The sequence below is a fragment of the Pseudopipra pipra genome, chromosome 1 (assembly GCF_036250125.1).
Source record: "Pseudopipra pipra isolate bDixPip1 chromosome 1, bDixPip1.hap1, whole genome shotgun sequence".
Lineage (NCBI taxonomy): Eukaryota > Metazoa > Chordata > Aves > Passeriformes > Pipridae > Pseudopipra > Pseudopipra pipra.
The window spans coordinates 103,565,050-103,585,627 of record NC_087549.1 but is presented as its reverse complement, the minus strand read 5'-3'; the positions used below and the strand labels follow the sequence as shown (position 1 = coordinate 103,585,627).

Here is a 20,578-nt window from a genome sequence, read left to right as displayed (position 1 = left end):
CAGGTATAACATAGTGTGCGATTCCCTTCTCTCCAGTGGTATGAGAGCTGTTCAGACAGAGAGAGCTATAGCAGCGCTGTCTCTGCAGCTCCCTGGGCACATACACTCTCCCCAAGACCTGTTTGCCTCCATCCTGTGCCTGCCCAGAGAGTGATATGGGCTTTGAGAAACTGCTGGCATGGGAACGTCTTGGCTCAGTCATCTCATCCTTGGTAGAGTGGCAGGACAATGCATGAAGTTGTTGCATGTCAGGAGAAATAGCATGACTGCTCGCCTTTTATTCTTGCTTATTTTGTGAGAACCTGTCCTCTCTGTTTTCTGATTATTTTTTTTTTACAAAACCCCAGGAAGTCCATGCTTGTCTGGTTACACTTTTCACTTTGCTCTCACAATTGCTAAATTTTAAGTAGAGTAAAATAATTGTGTGGGTCATAAAGCAGACCCTGAAATAGGAGGTAACAGCACTGTAGAGCAGCAGTGGGGCAGAATGGAGACAATAGGTGAAGAAGGAGAGATGAAATGGTGGGGTGTGTGGGAGGAAGAAGAAGGCTGACAGAGGATATTTGTGTTGCTGTGAGTTGATGAGATACTGTGTGCGTTTGGAAGCCAGACTAGATGAAATGTCAAAGAGGGAGATAGTAGGGATCAAGATAGACGGTGAACAGAGAAAGAGAAAACATATATGGCATTATGACTTGAGCTGTTACAGGTGCCTTATGCTTGGATAGAGTGCTAAGTGTGGTTTGAATCCCGATACTTGAGGAGTAGAACTCTCTGCTCAGCACAGGTGGCTTCACTGAAATCACAGACCTCAGGGGATGAGGACCAGCTACATGCAGAAACCTCTCAAATTATGGCTGAAAAGCAGATACTATTTTATGCTCCTCCAGATAAGCCTTTTAAAATTGTGGAAGTTAGGAGTGGGATTAATCACATAAAGGAAAATTTAACCTACTTCTGTTAGTCACAGCTATTGATTATGGTTTGCTAAAAGAGCAACAACCTCAAATGTTTCTGAGACTGGAAAGCTAGCTGTTAAAGGAAATTTCTGAAACTTTTTTCTCTGGCAAGGGACTATTGATTGGCTGAACTGTGATTTGATAGTCAATTTGACCTGTGAACAAGCACCAGGATATCTAGTTCTCTCCTTTTTTTTTTTAATGTTAGTTTAATTAATAAAGATGGCAATTTGGTCATCTTTTAATCTTTCACAGAGAAATCATTGCATCAGTAAGCAAAAACTCCCTCCAAACTGCAAAACCCATTAGAAGTTCTGGTGTCTGTACCAAGCAGACAGCAAGGCCTTATGCAGATCTCTTCTTCACTGGCAAGACTGTGCTTGTTGCCTTTATGGTACAGAAGTACCTCTGTAGCATCTGGTGAACCAGAGATTCAGAGATGTCTTTCCAGGTCTGCATGACAGTGAGTGTCATGTGTGAACAGAGCGTTGCTGTTCCTTGCTAGGGAGAACAGTCCCCCAGTGTTGGATGTTTAAATCTGCATACAAACAGATACCTGCCTTAGATGTTTAGTCATGTATTATCACACCATGAGTAAGAGAAATCCTTTCATCAAACCTCTTAACAGAGAGAATCCTGCTTTAAACACATTTTGCTGAAGTGCTCTGGTAGAACTTGACCTCGAGTGTCTTAGCTAATGCAGGACCAACACAGTTGTTTGGAAGTAAACCAGTAAAAAGCAGTGAGGAGATAAATATTTTAGATGAAACTCCTTTCTTACACACACTAATATGTGCTTGTTGTGGAGTTGTATTTTTTAATTTTGTATTGCTTTTTTCGATGTGGAATGGTTGATTGTTTGATTGTTTTTAGGTCTCTAATGTTTGACATTTAAGGCTCAGGCCTGGGAATTCCCCTGTATATTTATCAAGGGATGCTATCAGAGGCATGGTCAAAAATGGATGAGCAGGAGGTGAGAAAACTGGTTATCTGGGGAAGACAGGAGTTCTCTTATTTTAGAACAGGGAGATCAGAGCGAGGTGAAAAGGCTGACTTCTGTATAATTCTTGTGCTTCAAAGCCCAATAGATAATGATACTGTAAGCTCCAAGGGCTCATGAAAGATGAAATTCAGGTTAAACAAGTAAAAGGTTTTTTTTATTATTTTACTAGCTCTTTGCTACCAATACTGATTTAAACAAGGCCAAGTGCAGGAACTCACTACTTTAAATTAAAATGCTGTGTACTAATCTGAAGTATCCAGCACATCTGGCAGATAGGGTAGCATGGGATTGGTGCAGTGATTCAAATCACATTTCAACATCCTGTCTTCTAATATTTTTTGTTCCTGATAATGAACTATTTAGTATGGACAGAGCTTGTAAATTAAATAGAATATTGATATTCTTTTTGGCCAACACTTGACTGATTTAAAAATGGATGTATTAGCTATAATTAGGACATTTTTTTCTCCCACCCTTATAAACCATGTTTCTGTGGAAATTTTAGCAGGGTGATAATTTCCAATTTACTATCAACATTGCAATGAAACACTTGTTATATTAAGATTTACAGTTCTTTGGTGTTTTTTTTTCATTGAACCATTTTGAGAATAAAGAGCAACAGATACAATATGTAATGTATCTGTGTCTTGGGGTTTTTCTTGTTTGTTTCACAGGCAATGTGTTCTTAAAGCACACCTTCGGAATAAGCTCAAGTGTGCTAAATCTAAGGCTTTATTTATTGAATGCACGTGTTTCATCTACAAGGGAGAAATGGTCCCAGAGAAGAGGCCAATATTTTTAGTCAATAAGGATTAAATGGTTTGGCTTATGCTCAAAGGATGACAAAATGTTTCCATATTAGCATTAATTTAAAAGGGGATATAATACAGTTAGATAGGAGGTAATTTAAACAAAACAAAGAATTCGTACCTGGTTTCCATGAATTCACTTCTGAACTTCAGACTTCAATATCTTCTAAAGTCTAGTCTCTCTCCTTCGAAAGGAAAAAAAAACAAGACCAAAATGAGAGGGAAAAGTTCTTTAATTTTTCACTTTTAGGGCTGTTTATCTTTGTAACACATGGAAATTGAAGGCCTGGAGCAGTAATTCTGCAGCATTTTGATAAAAATCATGTGCAATGTACTGATCTTCTTTGTAACTGGAAATTAGACATGGAAAAATTGGCTACTAAGAATAGTTTTTGAATAGTCCAGAAGCTTGCAGGTTTTTCTAAAACACTGAACAGTCAAAAATTAGGGGGCTGGAGTTTCCACTGAGCCTCTACTTTTCCGTTCACTCTAAACCTCTCTCCCTTTATGAATTAGGGTTCTATCATAGTGCTGTTTCAGAGGTAGAAGATAAGAGCTGTTTCTACTTAATGCAAAGATCTATAAATTAATTACCTGTTTGCAACCTTGCTATGAGGAGAGTTGTCACACGAAAGTTTATTCCCCTTGAGAGCATACTCTTGGTTTTGTACAGTAAACTCTAGATTGCTTCCTACAAATATTTTTACTTGGAAACTTAATCCTAAAGCTCTTTTATAGCTGTAATAAGGAGAGGTTTTGAAATCAATGCACTTGTTTCTTCATCACTTTTATGAATTGGGAAACTACTGCTATGCCATCTTCATTCATAACTGGACTGCGTATAGATGTTGATTTTTTTTTCATGGATGACACAGTATTGATTTTGCATTTGCATTATGGAAGAGAATTGAGATGAGAAATCCCATTTTGCACTCAGAATTACAATTTCTAGTCTGGTTTGTAGATGCCTGTCCAAATATGCTTTATTTGTGTCTTGTAATGATTTGACATATCAAGATAACTAAGAACTTTCCAAAAATTATTGATGGTGCGATTGTTTCTTTTGAAAATGTTAATTCACACATTCTATATTATTTTAAGAATTGAAAATAGCATATTTTGGGTTTTTCTACTATTTTATCAAAGAAATGTGTTTGAGAAAATTATACCATAGATCTGATTTTTATATCAGTATGCCAGCTTATACTAAGTGACATTCTTTCTTGACTGTTGGAAAATTTAGCTAAAAGAAAGTGCCTAACAAGAATATTTTTTCAATTTTTTTCCTATTTTGTGTAGGAAGATGTTGGATCAAGATTAGTCTTGATGCAGGTAGCTAAAACTCTTCTTCTCCTAAGAGGAGCCATACATTGTACTATAAATATTGAATTCAGGTTCTTCCTTGGAACTCTGTTAAAGTGCCAGTACTAAAGTAATAGCAATGCAAATCCACTGCTTCCTCGAAACCTTTCTGGTTTAGACTGGTGCAAACACCCGTGCATATGTACAAGTAGCTATTCCAAATATGAAAAAAGTAGGTCAGATCAAGTCTTGTAATTTTATATTTCCAGTTTCTTCAAGAATCTTCCACTGCAGCTTACCACTACCCAAATCTGGGAGTTAGGAGAATGGAAAAGATGTGGGGATCAGTCAGATACAAAAGGGTGAAACTGTCGTAAATGAAATAATGATGGTTTGGGGTTTTTTTTGACCATTTCTCCTGATGATGTTTTTAATAGTTTACTGTTATGATTGTTTGGTTGAAAATCTATTGAAGAATTTACCTATTAAGAGTAGGGAAAATTATCTATATGCAAGAGTATGCACCATGTACATAGGATAGCTGTAAATTAAAAGAAAATAGAAAAAAATTAGAAAATAAATGTTATGTGGAAATCTCTTCTGGGCTGCTAAGGTACCATGTGTGTTTTAGTACCATGAGAATTAATATATTTTGTGCAATTTAAAATAAGTGTATGATTAATTTTTTGATGAGTTGCTGGCTACTGCAAATCCAATTTATGCAAACAAAATTTGAAATATAAATGCATTAGCTGAAAATATTTAATCATAGACATGAATATGAACTTATCATGCTCATTGCTTTACACTTGCAGGTTGGCTTAAATTATTAATGCATATTGTTGAGTGGAAGCAAAAGAGACAGTAACACTGACTCTGGCTGTGGTGAGGACTGCAGTCTTGCTGGTGGCCACTAGTAGTAGGAGATTATTTCTCCTTCTTTGCTGTTTTAGCACACCTGACCACCCTTTCCAAATGTTGCCTCCCTGCTTGCCAATGTCCTGCACATTCTGGGATAGGGAGCAGTGATTTCATGCAGGCTGTCATTGCTGATGCAGTCCCAGATCAAAAAAAAAAAAAGCTTTTTTTTTCCCTTATTACTGTCTGATCCTTTGTGCAAGTGTGGATGTTTTATGGCTAATAAAGGTGCTTGGTTTTTTTAGTCATCTTTTTTTTCCTTATAGGAATAGAGTCAGCTTGTTATTGAAATTTGTCTGATAACAATGCTGACCAGCAATTAAAAATTGCAGGCAGTTGGAGTATTCCATCATGTTTGTAGCAGTTTATTTTCCTTCTGTCAGAAATCAATGCTGCAGCAATGGAAAATAGGAAATGAAGAAATAAAAAGTTGCATTCAAAGATTGAAGCCAATGGAGCTTACACTGAATTATTAAACAATATAATTTTAGAACTTCAGAAGTAATATTAATGTTGAAGCCTCTGCATTTCATTTGATACTCAGGTAATGGATGCAGAGAAAGCACACTCTTTCAGTTACTTTACCTTCAATTGTATTTCCATATAGGTGTTTTCTGTAGGTAGACAGGTTATAGTAAAGTTTAGTTAGTGAGGCACGCTGTGCTCAGGAAGCAATGAAAGAAGGTGGTATTTGAAAGGCATGATGAAGGATCACCAGCTTGGTGTCTGCAGGGGTTTGATGCTCAGAATTCGCTGGATCCTTCATCAACAGTCGGGGGTTACATAGGCAAGGTTTGGATGAGACAGTTTGGTTACCACTCACAGGTCCTCTGGGGAAGAACTGCAGTCCAGGACAAGCACCTGGGCAGGCACATGGTAGTCTGCAAACCAGGATCCCACCCAACCCTGGGGCCAATGTGTGGCACTGCGGAAAGGGCTTGTGAATCTGTGGGGAATTCCTGATGTCAGAGCAGACTTCAGTAAGATGCAAGTATGTCACTGTAGAGAACTTGTATTCCTTCTCACTCTGGAAATGACAGATTTAAGGCCCAGGTAGGACTTCCCATTTATTTTTCAGTAGCTTGTTTGATTTGTGAGGATCTTTGATTTGAAAAAATATTCATTAAATACATTCAAAACAAATAGTTTATCAGGGGAAACTAATGTCATATTGTCCATTTTCTTCTTCTTTTTTTTTTTTTTTTTTTTTTTTTTTTTTTTTTTTTCGTGTGTGCCCTAATCGGTGTTTTTTTACTGTCACCTAGTGATAAAAGATGTGTGCTCAGGTCAAAAAGAAAAGATGATTAAATGTTACATTATTGCCTCAGATGTCATTTTTCAAACAAAAAGCAAAAAAAAAAAAAAAGGAGAAAATGAAAAGAATAAACTTCTTCCTGATTCTTCCCCCTAGTGGCATCAAGCCATATGGCCTTGTCATGAAAAGGTCACTTAGATTTTAGCTGAAATGATGACAGCACATGCTTTGTTTTACATTTGAGCTCTCTCCTCCTGGTTTTCTCTGTGACACAGCACGGGGCTGCTCTGCTCATGGAGCCTGTTACAGCAATGGGTTTAAGGCAACATAGTGAGTACCAGAGCTCCCGGGTTTGACAGAATGGGAGAAGAATGACAGGAAAGAGAAGAGAAAATCTTATCCTAAGTGAGACTTGTAGGAATATTAAATCTAACACCTGACAAAAGATTACTCCAAACCCAGCAGCCTTGAATATGAATCATTGTAATGAACTCTGCATGGAAGTGCTCCTGATGACAGTCCAGAAACTCAGTCTGGTGAAATCACAGTTGCTCTCCTGCCTCTGTCTCTGACAACATATTACTCCTACTATACTTACTAATACTCAAAGTTTTTTGCTTGCAGTCATGTTTTTTGGTACTTAAGAATGTGGTTTTTAAAGGGTTGATCTGTTCTGTTTATTATTTTTTTCCAAAGTGAGCACTGAGATACAAATGTTTTTAGGATTTTCTTTTAAAGTAAGATTTTGTTTTGATGACTGTCTAACAGTTTTTGGCTAAAATTCAGTGGTGGGTTTTGTCTGTGGGAAAAATTGTTTAATCTTCCCTATGTTTCATTTCTGAGTGAAGCTTTTAGAGAGACATCGTTATCTATGTGGCTTTTGCTCAATATTGAATCAATGCACTGAAAAAAGAATAGTGTTTCTAATTCATTCTCACATTGGTTTCTTCCTTGTCTTCTCATATTTAATTGCTTAATGAATTCTGCCTCTGCTTGGCTGAGATCTCTATGACATTTACAGCTCAAGGCAGAGTGATTAAAGAAGCTTTATAGGAAATATATAATTACCTTCTTAGAAGTACAGTTGTTTTCCCTCTGAAATCCATAGTCCAGTCCATATGGAAGCTGACTGCCAGCTCCAGTGTTGGTGATGCATTTACTTCAGGACTACTGGGTATCTCTGTTCTTTGTGTGATACAGATGGTTTAGTAGTCAGGTATGAGACACTTGTAGCTGCCGTATCTTTCTTGGGTACACAGAAAATTTAAGAATAGCAACCATTGTTTTCTTTGCAGGATCTGTAAAACTAAAACTTGTTCTAGGCTGGAAGTATGCATGAAAAATTGTGAATTTCCAATGGTAGAAAAAAAGAGGGAAAAAAGAGGAATCTTGGGTGAAATTCCTAAGAATGGGCTCTATCCTAGGAAGTACTGAGTAGTGTTACAGAAGGCTGACTCCTCTTGCTACTGCTGATTATAGCAGCATGAATATGCACCTGTAGCAGAAGCTTAGAAAGCACCTGTATATCTCTTTAATTTCATTTGAAACTACAGAATATCCTGAGAGTGGGTGACATTCTTCATTGTGCTTATTTAAAGCCCTGTGCACTGCTACAAAGTTAAAATCCCAGTGACATGAGTTGCACCTTTTCAGTTTTAGACAAATTAAGGTGTGATGGTGCATCCCACTCCCCCAGTCCTCAGGCCTGCTCTGTGATCTCAGAAATTCTTGACAAGATTTATCAAACCAGCTGAGCCACAAAGCATCCCTTGACCAACTGGGCCGTGAGGTATTCCCTGATCGTACCAGGAACTCTTGCATGGTAAAGGTGGGAACAACCAGAAGCATCAGCTGCCCAACTGTTGTGGGTTAAAAAGGGTTTTCCCCTGGAGTTGGAAGGTGGTTAATCCCAGGGGGTGGTGTTCTTGGTGTAGAGCCAATCAGAAACTACAATTTGCCCCTGTGAAATTAACATATTACAACAGACTGGAAAAGGAGACAGATTACGTAGTTGGAAGAGAGGCAGCCGTGGCTTGAGACACCATGTGTTAGAGCTGAGGGGCCAGGGAGCCCCGCTGGGGGCCAAGGCCCTCAGCCCTGGCTGGGGCTGCGGAAACCCGGCGCAGCGTTAAAACTGGACCGGGTGCCGTGGCCAAAAGGCTGGGAGGAGTTTTCTCCACTGTGAGTGGGCAGCAGAAGAACGGCAGCAGAGACAGCACTGAATAAGAGAGCTGAAAGCCAAGAAGATAACCGGGAAGCAGCAAATATGGCACATGGCCAGGCTGGGACGCAGAGATATCCGACGCAGAGAGAGAGAACCAAGCTCAGTAGAGACTGTTTGGGGTGAGACTGAATTACTTCCCCAAAACCCTTGAGACCCCTTTTGGAAGGAGGGGATGGGCTTCTATTTGAAGGGAGTTCCAAAATGCAGCAGCAGCTAGAGAAAGAGAGGAGCCGAAAGCTCAGAGACGTCCTGGAGCTGGATCAGGATGGTCAGAAGGAATGCAGGGGAAGTGGCCTTCCTTCCCCCCCACCGCCACGTTGGCAGCTTGAGACGGAGCAAAGGAGCACCATTAGAATGTTTGGGGCAGAAAAACTGAACTGAGAGCCCTAAACGTTCTGACTCAGGGGGAATTTGACCCCCTGAGGAAGGGACTTTCATGGGATGCCTTGCACACCATGATATGACCATGGTAAGGTGAGTTTTGTCCCTGCTTTGCAACCCACGAGAGAGAGACCTTTGGTTGGAGCCAAAGGGCAGAAAGGGGTGAAGGAAAAACCCCTGCTTTGTAATGAAGAGAGAGAGAGAGATTTTCCAACTACGACAGAGTGAATCTGCTGCTTGGAAGAGAAGAGATTGTGCTGCCCTGAAAGTGATTTTCTTCTTTCCTTCTGAACTTTTATTTGGAGGGAAAGGAGGGATTTGATCTATGTAAATATATTGCTTTACCATAAGAGAGATAGTTAGAATTGTTGTATATAAATTTATTATAGTATTTATTGTGTTAGTAATAAACTTTTATATAATTTCCCCATGCTAGTTGATGTGTTATGTCTGAAAACTCCTCTCACATTGAGGCAAAGTGTGGGGGGCTTAGAAATTGGATTTTTGGGGAGTCAAATCACAACACTAACCAATGTGGGAAACAAAGGATAATCAATTACATTTTGTAGCTTTGCTAAACCATATACCTGAATCATAATGCAAGTGTAATGATACCATTATTACTGCACTTTGGGAAACAAGCCCTGTAGTCACCTACTTGGGTTATTGCCAGGATGGAAACCTACTGATGACCAAAGTCAATCATCTTATGACCCTATAAGCACTGGTCCTAAGTGAAGCCCTTTGAGTGGTCCTGGACCACAGTGGGCTGTGCCAGCACCTCACTCTGACTGGGACACCTCAGAGATGACAAATCCCAAGTTTGCAATATTTGAAGGATTATCGCTGACAATGAAGCCTAGGCTGATACCCCCACCCTGCCCCATCTCCACACTTCTCGAGGTGCAGCTCTTGCCTGTTGGGAAGCACAAAGGGGTTTGATGTGAGCATTTCACTGAACTCAAGGGGAATTTTTGATAGGTACCTTTACACAAATAGAAATAGGTGTACACGTCAGTTTACCTGTGTGCATATTAATTGATTATAGTATGAATTTACGATCTCAAATCTATAGTTAAGTCTTTCTTATAATTGTAGTGAACCCTATTGAATTGCTTTGTAAATGTTAAAATAGTTATTAAGTGCTCTTAAACCCTTTTCCACCCTTATCTTTGCATCTGTACCCTTTGCACCCTTACCCCCTTTCACACTCCCCGATTCTGTGTAAATGATTTTAAATTGCTTCTTGTTTGACCTTCCCTCCTTGGATGCTTTAATCTGTGTAGTAAGTAATAGAGTGAACCTTGCCATTGAACTCTCTAAAGTCGTATTTTCACAAATTCACATTAAACCCTGCCTTCACCAATACCTTTGACCGTGTTTCTTTAAGCAGCCAAACCACTCTTTTGCAACATAAGAATAGACCTAACTAAATAGTTAAAAAGCTTCTTTGCAAGACCAATGTCCAACCGCAAAGCAGAAAACTATTATAGAGTAGTGGGTGATTTGCTATTTTCTGGTCAGAGCTGCAGCTGACCAGAAGAGGGACGTCTGCAGTGCACTGTACTTGATATATAATAGCAGTTACATACAGTCCTCATAACACAGGTGGAAACACATGGATGGGAGGGAGTAGTTTGAGATGCAATTAGATCACCTAGCTAGCAATCTGCAGCTGTATAAAGCCATGGGTTTGCTAAATTTATTTTTGCAGTTTCTACAGGACAAAGGAGAAAACAAGAAAGCACATAAATACAGATTATGCATTTTGTTGTCGATAACCACTATTTTTTTTAAGTAATGCTGGGACAAAAATGTGTTGGCCCAATGTATCAAGCAGACCAAGCAGTTTTCTGCATACCTCCCATATATATCATGTATGTATTACTACCAGCACTCCAAGTCATTAATTAAGCAGAATTCTCTTATGTGTAGATTATGCTGGCAGGTTAATTATGGTTACCAGGCTACTGAATCAATAAAAGAATAAAGGAAACAGATTGCATACCTAGAAGAAGTTGTGTAAAATTAGAAAAGGAACAGAGGGGATATACTAAGGCAGTTTAAGGAGAGATGTCATAAATTTGAATTTAGGCAAAAAAACATGGGTTGATTTCAAAATCCATTTAAAAAAAAGGAAAAATATTTTCAATGCTAATTGCAAGAAATAATAGAATAGGAATAATAATAGGACTAATAAGATTATGCTTTTCTTTCTCAGGTATTGCTGTAGTGTGTAAATGTATTCCCTTTTTATGCCCTCATCTTACTTAGTCTGCTAGAGATGCATCTGTTCTGTGGAGTCTTTCCCCCTGCCTGAATTTACAGGGCTATTGAATATGGTAATATACTTGCTTCTTTCTGGAAAAAGCATCAGGACTAGTTAGCTTAGAGCCAAGACCTTCTTTTTTTGTGTTTGATATGTTATTCATATCCTGTCTCACAGGGACAGGAAGTATTTGCCAAAGGGATAAATATCAATATAATTGTTTCCCTTATTTTTGTTGTGTTATGATAATTTTTGTAACAACTAATAATTAGCCCTAAAATTGGTGCTTCAACTTCAGTCACTAAAGGGAAATAGTTCACTGGTTCATAGCAGAAGAGGCACCATTTAAAATTAAGGCCATTGCTCAGAAAGACTTTGGTTTCTTCGTCCATGTTGCCTGTGAGAAACTTAGATATCACAGGCTGATAATATGCCCTTGATGTAACTTTTCCTTGGCATAGGTGGAGATGAGGGCTATTTACTCTTGCTGTAATTTCAGACACTACTGGACTTAACATATGCTGCTCCCATTAACTTGGGAAGTAGTTATTGTCAGTGGCATTGAGGTCCCCCTTCTGTACAATGAAACAGCTGATTTTTCAGTTATGTCTCCATGCCCTAGTACACTGAATGACACAGGAATTACATTAGAAAGGAATTTGACAGATAGAAAAGGGGGTACTTTGGCAGATGGAGCTATTTCTGAGGAGTAGAGCTTAACACAGAATATTCAGATTGGAAAGGTGATACTTTGTGGTAATGCCAAGGAGTGCAGATTCACACACTGAGCCAGGGCTTCAGTGTGCTTGCACCCTTGTCCTCTTAGCATTGTCTCTTCTAATAACAAAAACATGAAGTGGTACCCTGGGGCTTTCCAGCTGAGCTGTGCGGCTAAGAGCACGGGCCTTATCTGCTTCTAGTTGTGCTGGTTAAAAAAGCTATCGCTCCAGGTTGCATATCACAGCATCTTTTCTGGAGGTGTTGGTCCTCCTAACCCCTCAGAGCTCAGTGAGCTACTTGAACGACCATTCCCTAGTCTGTCTCAGCTCACACAGGCAGAGTTAACTAAAAGCCTTCAGATAATGTCTTTGGTGACTTAGTTCTTTCTGACATTACATAAGCTAGAGAGTACTTCAATGTGCAGGCCACCTGGCAAATCTGAGGGGTCTCCAATAATGGGATGGCAACCTTTGAGCCAGAAGAGAAGGTAAGTGCAAGACCGTCTATGTTCTGACTGACCACTTAAGTTATTCTTCACTCTACAAGCCCCACCATCCACTTTGGTCACCCTGGTTTTGACCCATGTGTGACCATTAGCACTTCATCCCTCTGTGTCACTTTCTAACTTTTCTTTTTCTTTTTTTTTTTTTTCCCATCTATTTAATTGTAGACATCTTGGAAGAAGGTGTCTCTGTTTTCAGGATGCCAAGCCAAGCAAAACAAAGCCCAGATCCTGTTCAGGTCCTTCAGCTTCTGCTGAAATAATTAATGAGGTTTTGTATGAGCTGTTGCAAAGTGCCTAGAGACTGCTAGATTTGCCTACACAGTTGCCGTGGTGCACCTTGGCCACATAGTTGTTTGTTAAGCAATTTTGCCTCTAATATAAAAGGCATTGTGTAAAATCAGCTCCTGTTATTTTTTCATAGAGAATCTCCATCCAAACTTTAAGCTTAGAATTGCTATCTCCTTAAACACTTTCAGATAATAATGATACAAGTTCTTCCAGTTAGTATAAATCATTACTTTTTATAAAGCAAAGCTTTGTTCCCAGCTGTAGAAATATTGTGATTTACTGGCCTCCGGCCAATCTGTTAATTACCTGCTAGTTCCTGCCCCTGCACCTGGGGCTTTGGTTCATTCCAGTGTAAGTTATTAACTTGCTCATAAATAGTTTCTCTAAATAACTTGACAATGTTGCAGAAGTTTAATTTTTGTATTTTTTTTTCTTATAAATAAGAATAAATATGTGGGGGGCAGCTTTAAAGTGCAGTTATATAAGGCAACTCTTGATTTGAGATATCAAATAGTAGCCACATATCCATGTGTACTATGTGTAAGTGTCACAGACCTGTTACTTAGGTACCTTCATGTTTTTGGGAGAATTTCAGTAGTTTTACATGTACCAGACTGATTGAAGACTGGTTTGTTTTATAATGCTTAGTTTGGTTTGGGTTTTTTGGTCATGTTGTTTTAAAATAGTAAGATCAGATGAAGAGATCTTAGGCCAGGCTTCACTTGTGGTAAGTCCATTGAGAGAATTTGCAATAGTTAAAGACAGTCTGGCTTTCTTAAAGTAATTGAGACAGATAATAGACTCTTTAATCTCTTTTTCTGTATCTCGTCCTGTCTTTTTTCTTTTTTTTTTTTTTCAGAAGTTGTAAGCCACTTTTTTTTTTTAAATGTGGGATAATAAATATAAAACTCACTGTTCTCAGAAGGAAAAGGCTGGAACTGTCCTTGGCCTGGGAAGCATCCTTTAGGAAGTTTATGTACCTGGAGTTAGAAAATAATTTTTCTGCAGGCCTCTTACAGTTTTGAATATAAAAAGTGTCTCAACTGATTAATTGCTTTTGTAGCTCATGGGGAGAGAAGAGATTCTGTAATTGCCTAGATCCTAGGCCTTGCTTAGATGCCTTCTATCTGCTAAATAAGCCGATAGACAGGATAACTAATTCAAGGACAGGTATTACAGACTCTTCTTGCAATGGGCCATTAATATATTCTGTGTGAGCTGAACTCCCTGAGAGAACTTAACAAATATGCCCAGGATAAAGAAAGTACATCAACCCATTTTTAGCTGTAACCTCAAGTGAGAGAAGTTAAAATCATCCCATCAAACACAGCAGGCAAAAATGGTGTTCTTGTGTTGTTTATATTCATAAGAATGGATAAGGAACCTACCTGAAGCAGTGAATCACCATGGTAAATGGCTGGCCAGCTACCATAATTTGGAAATGATCTCACCTAATGAAATTTGTCAGGATCAAATCTGCTTGACCTTGTCTCATTAATACGGGTTTGGATGGAGGCTGGAAGGAGTAGAAGTAGGATAAGGAAACGGAGAGGAGCATGGTCTGTACAAGAAGGCTGAGAGTAGTAGGGCTTGCCATAGTGGATACCATAATACTATGGGCAAGAGAGAGCAGGGATCCCTAGAGCAGAGCAGTGCTAGAAGCAATACAGAGGAGTACAGTGCTCATTCTCCTGCCCTGCACATTGTTTCAGTCTGCAGGAAAAAGCTCAAGTACTTAAAGCCCCCTGTGATGAACTGGTAGATTTTGTGTTGCCCTGTTTCCTTCCTTTTTTTTTTCCCCCCAAAATGCCTCAGCCAAGGTCACATGATACTGCGTGGTGGATAAACCCATACAGAACATTCCCCATGGTGGGAGTTCCGCAGTAACATAAGAAAGAGTGACTTGAGAGCAGATATAGAGGTGAACTTGGTTGTCCCAGTTTGTATAGGCTGTCTAAGTTGATGGCTAAGTTGATGGCTAAGCTAGGGGGAGGGCTGCATTGCCCACCTAATGCACACCAAAAGGAAAGATAATGGGTTTGTATCACTTCTGAGAGATGGTTCTGACTGAGAAATAAACACCAAAGGAAAGTGGCTTTAGCTGAAAATTGGATTCTCAGCAGCAAGAAGTGCCTGATCTGATTGTTTGTACCGTTTCCCCCAAAACTTTGGCAGGCTGTTTTCTTTGTCTCTCCTCTTTTTCCCTTTTCTCTCCTCCAGCCCCTGGCCCTGGCCCTGTGACTTTCAGCCCTCTCAGAACTAGCAGTCAGTCTCTCTTTGCCTGGAAGGAACACTCTGCTCTACTGTGGAAGCGGCAGCTCCTTTTATCTTGTGTGCTGCGGTTATCTGACTTGTGCATCTCAGAGCAAAACTGATAAAGACTGCTAAGACAAGATGGTCATTTTCAATCCTTAATAGCTTATCAGGTTTTTTAAATCTCACGAAAGAGCTGTGTGTTAGTTAAATCATGATTAATGGGGATGCTTATGAATAAAATATACCAATTTATGTTTGATTTTGTAATAATAGCGTTAGACTTGTCTCTTTTCTCTGTCTTAAGTCTATAAACAAAGGGATCACAAGAGAACAGCATGTCTGCGCTTGTTTAAATCAGCTGGAATTAGTGGCACATGCCCTTTGAGGTCCCCAACTTAGGTGGAAGCACTGAAAATTATTGTGATTTTGTATCAGGATAGTTCAAGATATCAAAGCCAAGACCTAACCCACCTACTTTATATCAGATGATTCAAACAGTCTGTGGAACAATATAGAAACTGTAAGAGTTACCATTTTTGTGTCATAGGAGGGGAAAAAAAGAGAAAATGGGTACTGTCATGATGAACTCTTGGTTGTGTGGGGTTTTTTTCCCCAGTTGTTATGCAGGTTGTTATAGAGCCACCATTGTGAACCTTCTGCCTGGATGAGGAGGTAGTTAGGTTTCCAGTGCAAGTTCGCACTTCGTGACAAATACATGCCCATAGATGTATGTTTCAGGTTTTGAATACTAGCCCCTCATGTAGTCTAAGCTGTCTGGGCAATAGGTTAGGATAGAAATAAGCTATTTGCAAGTACGGTGGCACAAGCAGATGAACACTGGCACCAGTCTGATAAAAACAGGGGAAGCAGTCATGTATAGGAAGCTAAAAGCCATATGAGATCTCAAGTTTATTCCCCATGCTGCCATGAACATTTGAGTTTATACAGCATTGTCAATAATGAAGAAACTGGTTGTGGGGTTTTTTTTTATAATGCAAATGCATTGATGTTCTCTTTCTTCTCTTGCAGCTGCCCTGAGAGCTTGTGCTGATGGAGGTGCCAATCGTCTCTACTACATCACGGAAGGGAGCCAGGAACGGTATGTTAGCAATACACTAGAAGTCATTGAAGTCATCTTCTCAATGAAAGTAAAATACAGAGGAACAGGATCTGTTCAGTTACTGAAGTACCTGCCTGCTCTGTGCATGGTACTTTAATGAACTGTGGCAGATAGTATAATATTTTCTCCACATTATCTTTAATTTTTATTCCCAACTACAATTTTTAAAAACACAGGTAGCCTGAAATACCATTTTCCCTGAAGCCCACTAATCTTTTTTTCCTCTTAAAAGATCTGCTCTCAGTCTGTCCTATTTTATGCATCCATCAGAGTTATGCCTCTGAAAAAAATTGCTGTCCCCCTAGCAAGGGTTACCTAGAGGAACATCTTATGCCTGTCATGATGAGCTGAAACAAAGTGTGTCCTCTTCATTTTTCCTGTGAGGCCTTAGAGGAAATCTGCTTACTTTGTGAAGTGAGATGGGTAATAAAATAGGAAGTCTTCTTTTTGAATTATTTCTCAATTAGCATCGGGGCGTGATAAGTGACCAAAGGAAAGTGCAGAGGTTATCTATAAATGTATATGCTAGGTGAGGAAATATGACTGAAAGAATATGTTCTGTTTTTCTGCAATGGCATTTAAAATTGTAAAATATCCCAGTTTGTGCCCCAGAGTTGTTGAGCTGGGGTTGTGATGCAAAATACTGCATTTAAGTGCTTTCTTATTTTTGTAGTGGAACCATGTAATGCTGTGTAAACTTAACTTAATAAGGATTCTTTTTCTTGTCTTTAAGATTTTCAGTTGTTTTGAGCAATAATTCATAAATAAGTAGTTTCATAAAAGCAAATAAATTTATAGAACTGACTCTTGGGGCAACGGAATGAGACAGGCATTTGGTAGAACTTACAAATTTATGAACAATTTTGTTCATATAGCAAAATCTGACATGGGGTTTGCTTTTCATGTCATGGCAAGTGTATGACAGAGACCAGGGGAAGCTTGGTTTCCTCCTCTCCTTCAGAGTAAAGCCCGGAGTTGGAGAGGAAGACTCCAGTCTGAAAGTAAAAATTATCTAAAAATTTCTTTCTTTGTCACCTGTGAAAGGTCTGGCTGAAGTTCTACAACTGCTAAAACAGAGACTGGAGTCTGGCAAGCACTACTGTCATAGAATATTCCTTCTGTAACCTTTGTTTCTCCTTTTCTAGTAGTTGCTCATAGAGCCATGCACAACTCAACAGGTGACTGTTTGAATTCAAGACTGACTTGCAGCAAACATTTCTCTTTGATAATGGTGATGCTCTCCAAAGAACAATATTTTAGAACTTTCACTTTACCTTCTCCTGTAACCCATTCATCTCTTCTGCACACCTTTATGTTTGTATTAAATAAATATAATTCAGGGGAAAATGGATGATTATACCTTGACTGAATAGTTCTTTCAGTCTTACATACTTGGCCCTTGGAGTATTCTTTTCCTCTTTGTTCTCATCTTAATTGCTTTGGGTAGGTATATTTTACCTTCAAGCTGCTTCTTTTTGAAACAACAAAAAAAAGATCTACCTAATTTGGACTTTTTTTCTTTAAGGAAATCATTCTGCTAGAAAGAATATCCATTTACTTCTCTGAAGTATTTTCCTTTAAACTCCCTGTCCAGTGTCATTAAAGAGCTGTCTGCTCAGACTCTACTGACATGCTAATCATTTTTTAATGCTGTCTTAACCTTCTCTGTAAAACTCTACTTTATTCGAAGCCCTGATATCTAATTGTGTTGTATCAAACCCTAAAAAGCTACAGTCCTTAAATTTTAGAGATTATTATATCCAAGAGATACAAATAAAGAATTTGATTGATATTTTCAGCTTGATTCTCAGTGACACTAAAGTATGTGAAGAACCCTTTAAAAGAATGGGAATAGATGATAACATGGAAAAATAACAGCTTGGATTATGGGACTGTTGCACAAGTGTCTTCCTTTGGAGATAAGTTCATATTACAGAATCACAGAATTGGTTCCCTATACTGCATGTGTTAGTGTTCAAGCATTTATAGAGGTATTTGACTGTGTCAATAGCCCAGTAGGAGTGCAGAGGGATGCCCCATAGTCCTGTCTTGTGGTTATGTCTTTGGATGCTTGTGCTTGATCGAGGTGTTCCCTCTTCAGCCTCCTTTTGGTACTTGGACGGTCGCTTATCTCTCTCACACCTTATCTCTGTCAAGCCTGGCTATGTCTCCATCCCTCTTCAAATCTAGTTTAAAGCTCTCTCAATGAGCCCTGCTAACCCCTGAGCTAAGATCCTTTTACCCCTTTGAGACATGTGGCCTCTGTTTGTTGCCTGCAGGCTCAGTGTCGTATAAACTGACGTACCATCAAAAAAACCAAAATACCACTGCTAACACCAGTCTTGAACCCAGATGTTCATCTGCATAATTTTCCTGTTTCTTACCCTAACATTCTCTGCAACTGGACAAAAAAACCCACAACTGGTGCTGCAGATCCCTTGACTAGTTGTCCCAACACCCTGAGGTCCCTCTTACATTTCCACAGCCTTCTTGTCGGGATTTCATTGGTATCCACTTGAAAAGCCAGTAGCAGGTAATAATCAGTGGGCCATACCAGGGTGGGGAATTTTTTGGTGATGTGTCTTTTCCAGGCCCGGAGAGGCAACAACCAACCCTAGGGATTGGGTTCGATTGGCAGTGAAATAGTTGTTGCTATTTTGAAGGGTCCATTTCCAAATCCTAGCAAAATACAGAGCTAGAAATTACCTCAAGAGATCCATCCTACTTTCCCTCCACTTTAAGATGAAGACAAAGCTACCTGTTCCATGCCTGATACATAACTAAATTAGCTGGTTCTTAAAAATATTCAAGTGAGAGCTGTATCTGCTGCCCCACCCTGCATCCAGCTTACTCTGTTTTGGGCTAAAATGTGCCCAGCTTGTTTGGTCTTTCTATTGGTCATCTTCTCTTATTGCTCTTATTGGACTCTCTTCAGTTAGTTCTAAAAGTGCTGTGGCTGAAGCCAGGCAAGATGCTCTACAGGAGGCTTACTCCATGTGAATAATTCTTTAACTTGCTTCTCATTAAGTTGGCCTATGCTGTCGAATGAAAACCAGGAAAGGGTGATTCAAGACCACCCCCCTGCCTCCATCTGTTTCCTGTTTTTTCCACTGATGTTTTGACTTGCTTCTGTGCTCAAGTGGTTCACCTATTCCCATCAAGCAAAGGAAGTTTTCACCTTCCTCTCTATAGCACTGCACAGGCTGGCTTAACAACGAGACTTTGGGTAATGAGATTAACATACATAAGATGTTTTGTGTCTTCATCTGTGTTTGTGGTGTCATTTTTATGACATTTGGTTGGTTTTCCCATAAAGTTCTGTAAAAACTAGCTCAACAAATCTGAATTGCAATTATTTTTGTTTAAAAACAAACCAATCCAAGAAAATCGTCGTTTTTATAAGTACCAACAAGGAGAAACCATGTTAAAACAAATGCCTTGTAGAGCAGGAGGGATAGGAAGAGTAACCAAAAGGACAGGATAACTTTCCCTTAGAGAGGCTCATCCTTGGGAACTGTGAGTGTTGGGGTCAGGAGAAAGGCAAGACTGAAAAAGGAGAGAATCCTGTTGCTTTTCTCTCTCTGACTCTGCAGCCCAGAAAGGTTTTTTTCCTTAAACTACAGGGTTTTTTTGTTAACACCAGTTTCAATTTAGAAATAAGGATTATTGCAAAATTGTTCTTAGTTGCTGAACATTTGCAGCTAATCAGAGTTAAAGGTGAGTTACTAATATTTATGGTTTTTTTGCTCTGCCTTATTCTGTCTGCCTTGCCTATCCTATTGTTTATTTTCTTGAAGCATTATGAAACACTGTTATCTGCTTCAGAGTTAGGCTTATCTGTACCACCCTGGAGCAACTTCTTTCTCAACACTTTCTGGTTAAATCTTAAGGCATCGATGTACCTGAGCGTCACTGGCCTTGGGGTACATGAAGATGAAAATGCGTTGAAAACTATCATTGTATTGGCACCTTTAAAAGCAATCATTAATACTTGTGTCTTGGATGCTGTTTTCCAGAGAGATGTCACATCCATCCTCTACTCAGATTTTGCAGTGTTAAGGTCATCATGTTGAAGAGGGGGGCAGTGAGCTCTATAAGAGGAAGGATAATACTGTCGTGACAAATACTGTCTTTCTGGGGTTCTGTTTAGTATTTCAGTATTTCAGACTTACTGTATGACACAAGTTGATTTGCCTACAGTCACTGAGAACATCACTTTCACTACCCTTCCTGGTTTTTTTCTGTGAACTCCATAAAACATAAGAGCAACAGTGAAAATGGAAAATGATAGCATTTTCTACATATTAAACATACATGAGGTGAACTCAGGTGTTGCATGAAAATACAGCTGCTACTATATAATTCTTCTCTGAGCTGGATGTGAATGGAGGCAGCTTCGAGAACCTCTACACGTCTGTTTGAACATTAGGAACAAATTTTGTAAACATTTCCAGTTGATGTAAACATTTCCAGCTTCTAAATTTCAAGTACAGACCTCAAAAAAATCTTTTTACAAGCAATTTATATCTTTGACATCCCTGGCCAGATGCAATTTCACTTGGGCTTTAG

General features: G+C 39.2%; 1 protein-coding gene across 8 annotated transcripts in view; it reads left to right on the top strand.

Moving 5' to 3' along the window:
* The window catches only part of TPK1 (thiamin pyrophosphokinase 1), a 298,387-nt gene that overhangs the window by 98,656 nt on the left and 179,153 nt on the right, over window positions 1-20,578 (top strand). For 7 of the 8 annotated variants that reach the window (XM_064668750.1, XM_064668803.1, XM_064668777.1 and 4 more), the window contains one exon: window positions 15,919-15,988. In XM_064668750.1, the coding sequence (XP_064524820.1) occupies window positions 15,919-15,988 (70 nt within the window). Of the gene's footprint in view, window positions 1-8,364; window positions 8,590-15,918; window positions 15,989-20,578 lie in introns of those variants that run through there. The other variant, XM_064668786.1, reaches the window with a different exon arrangement.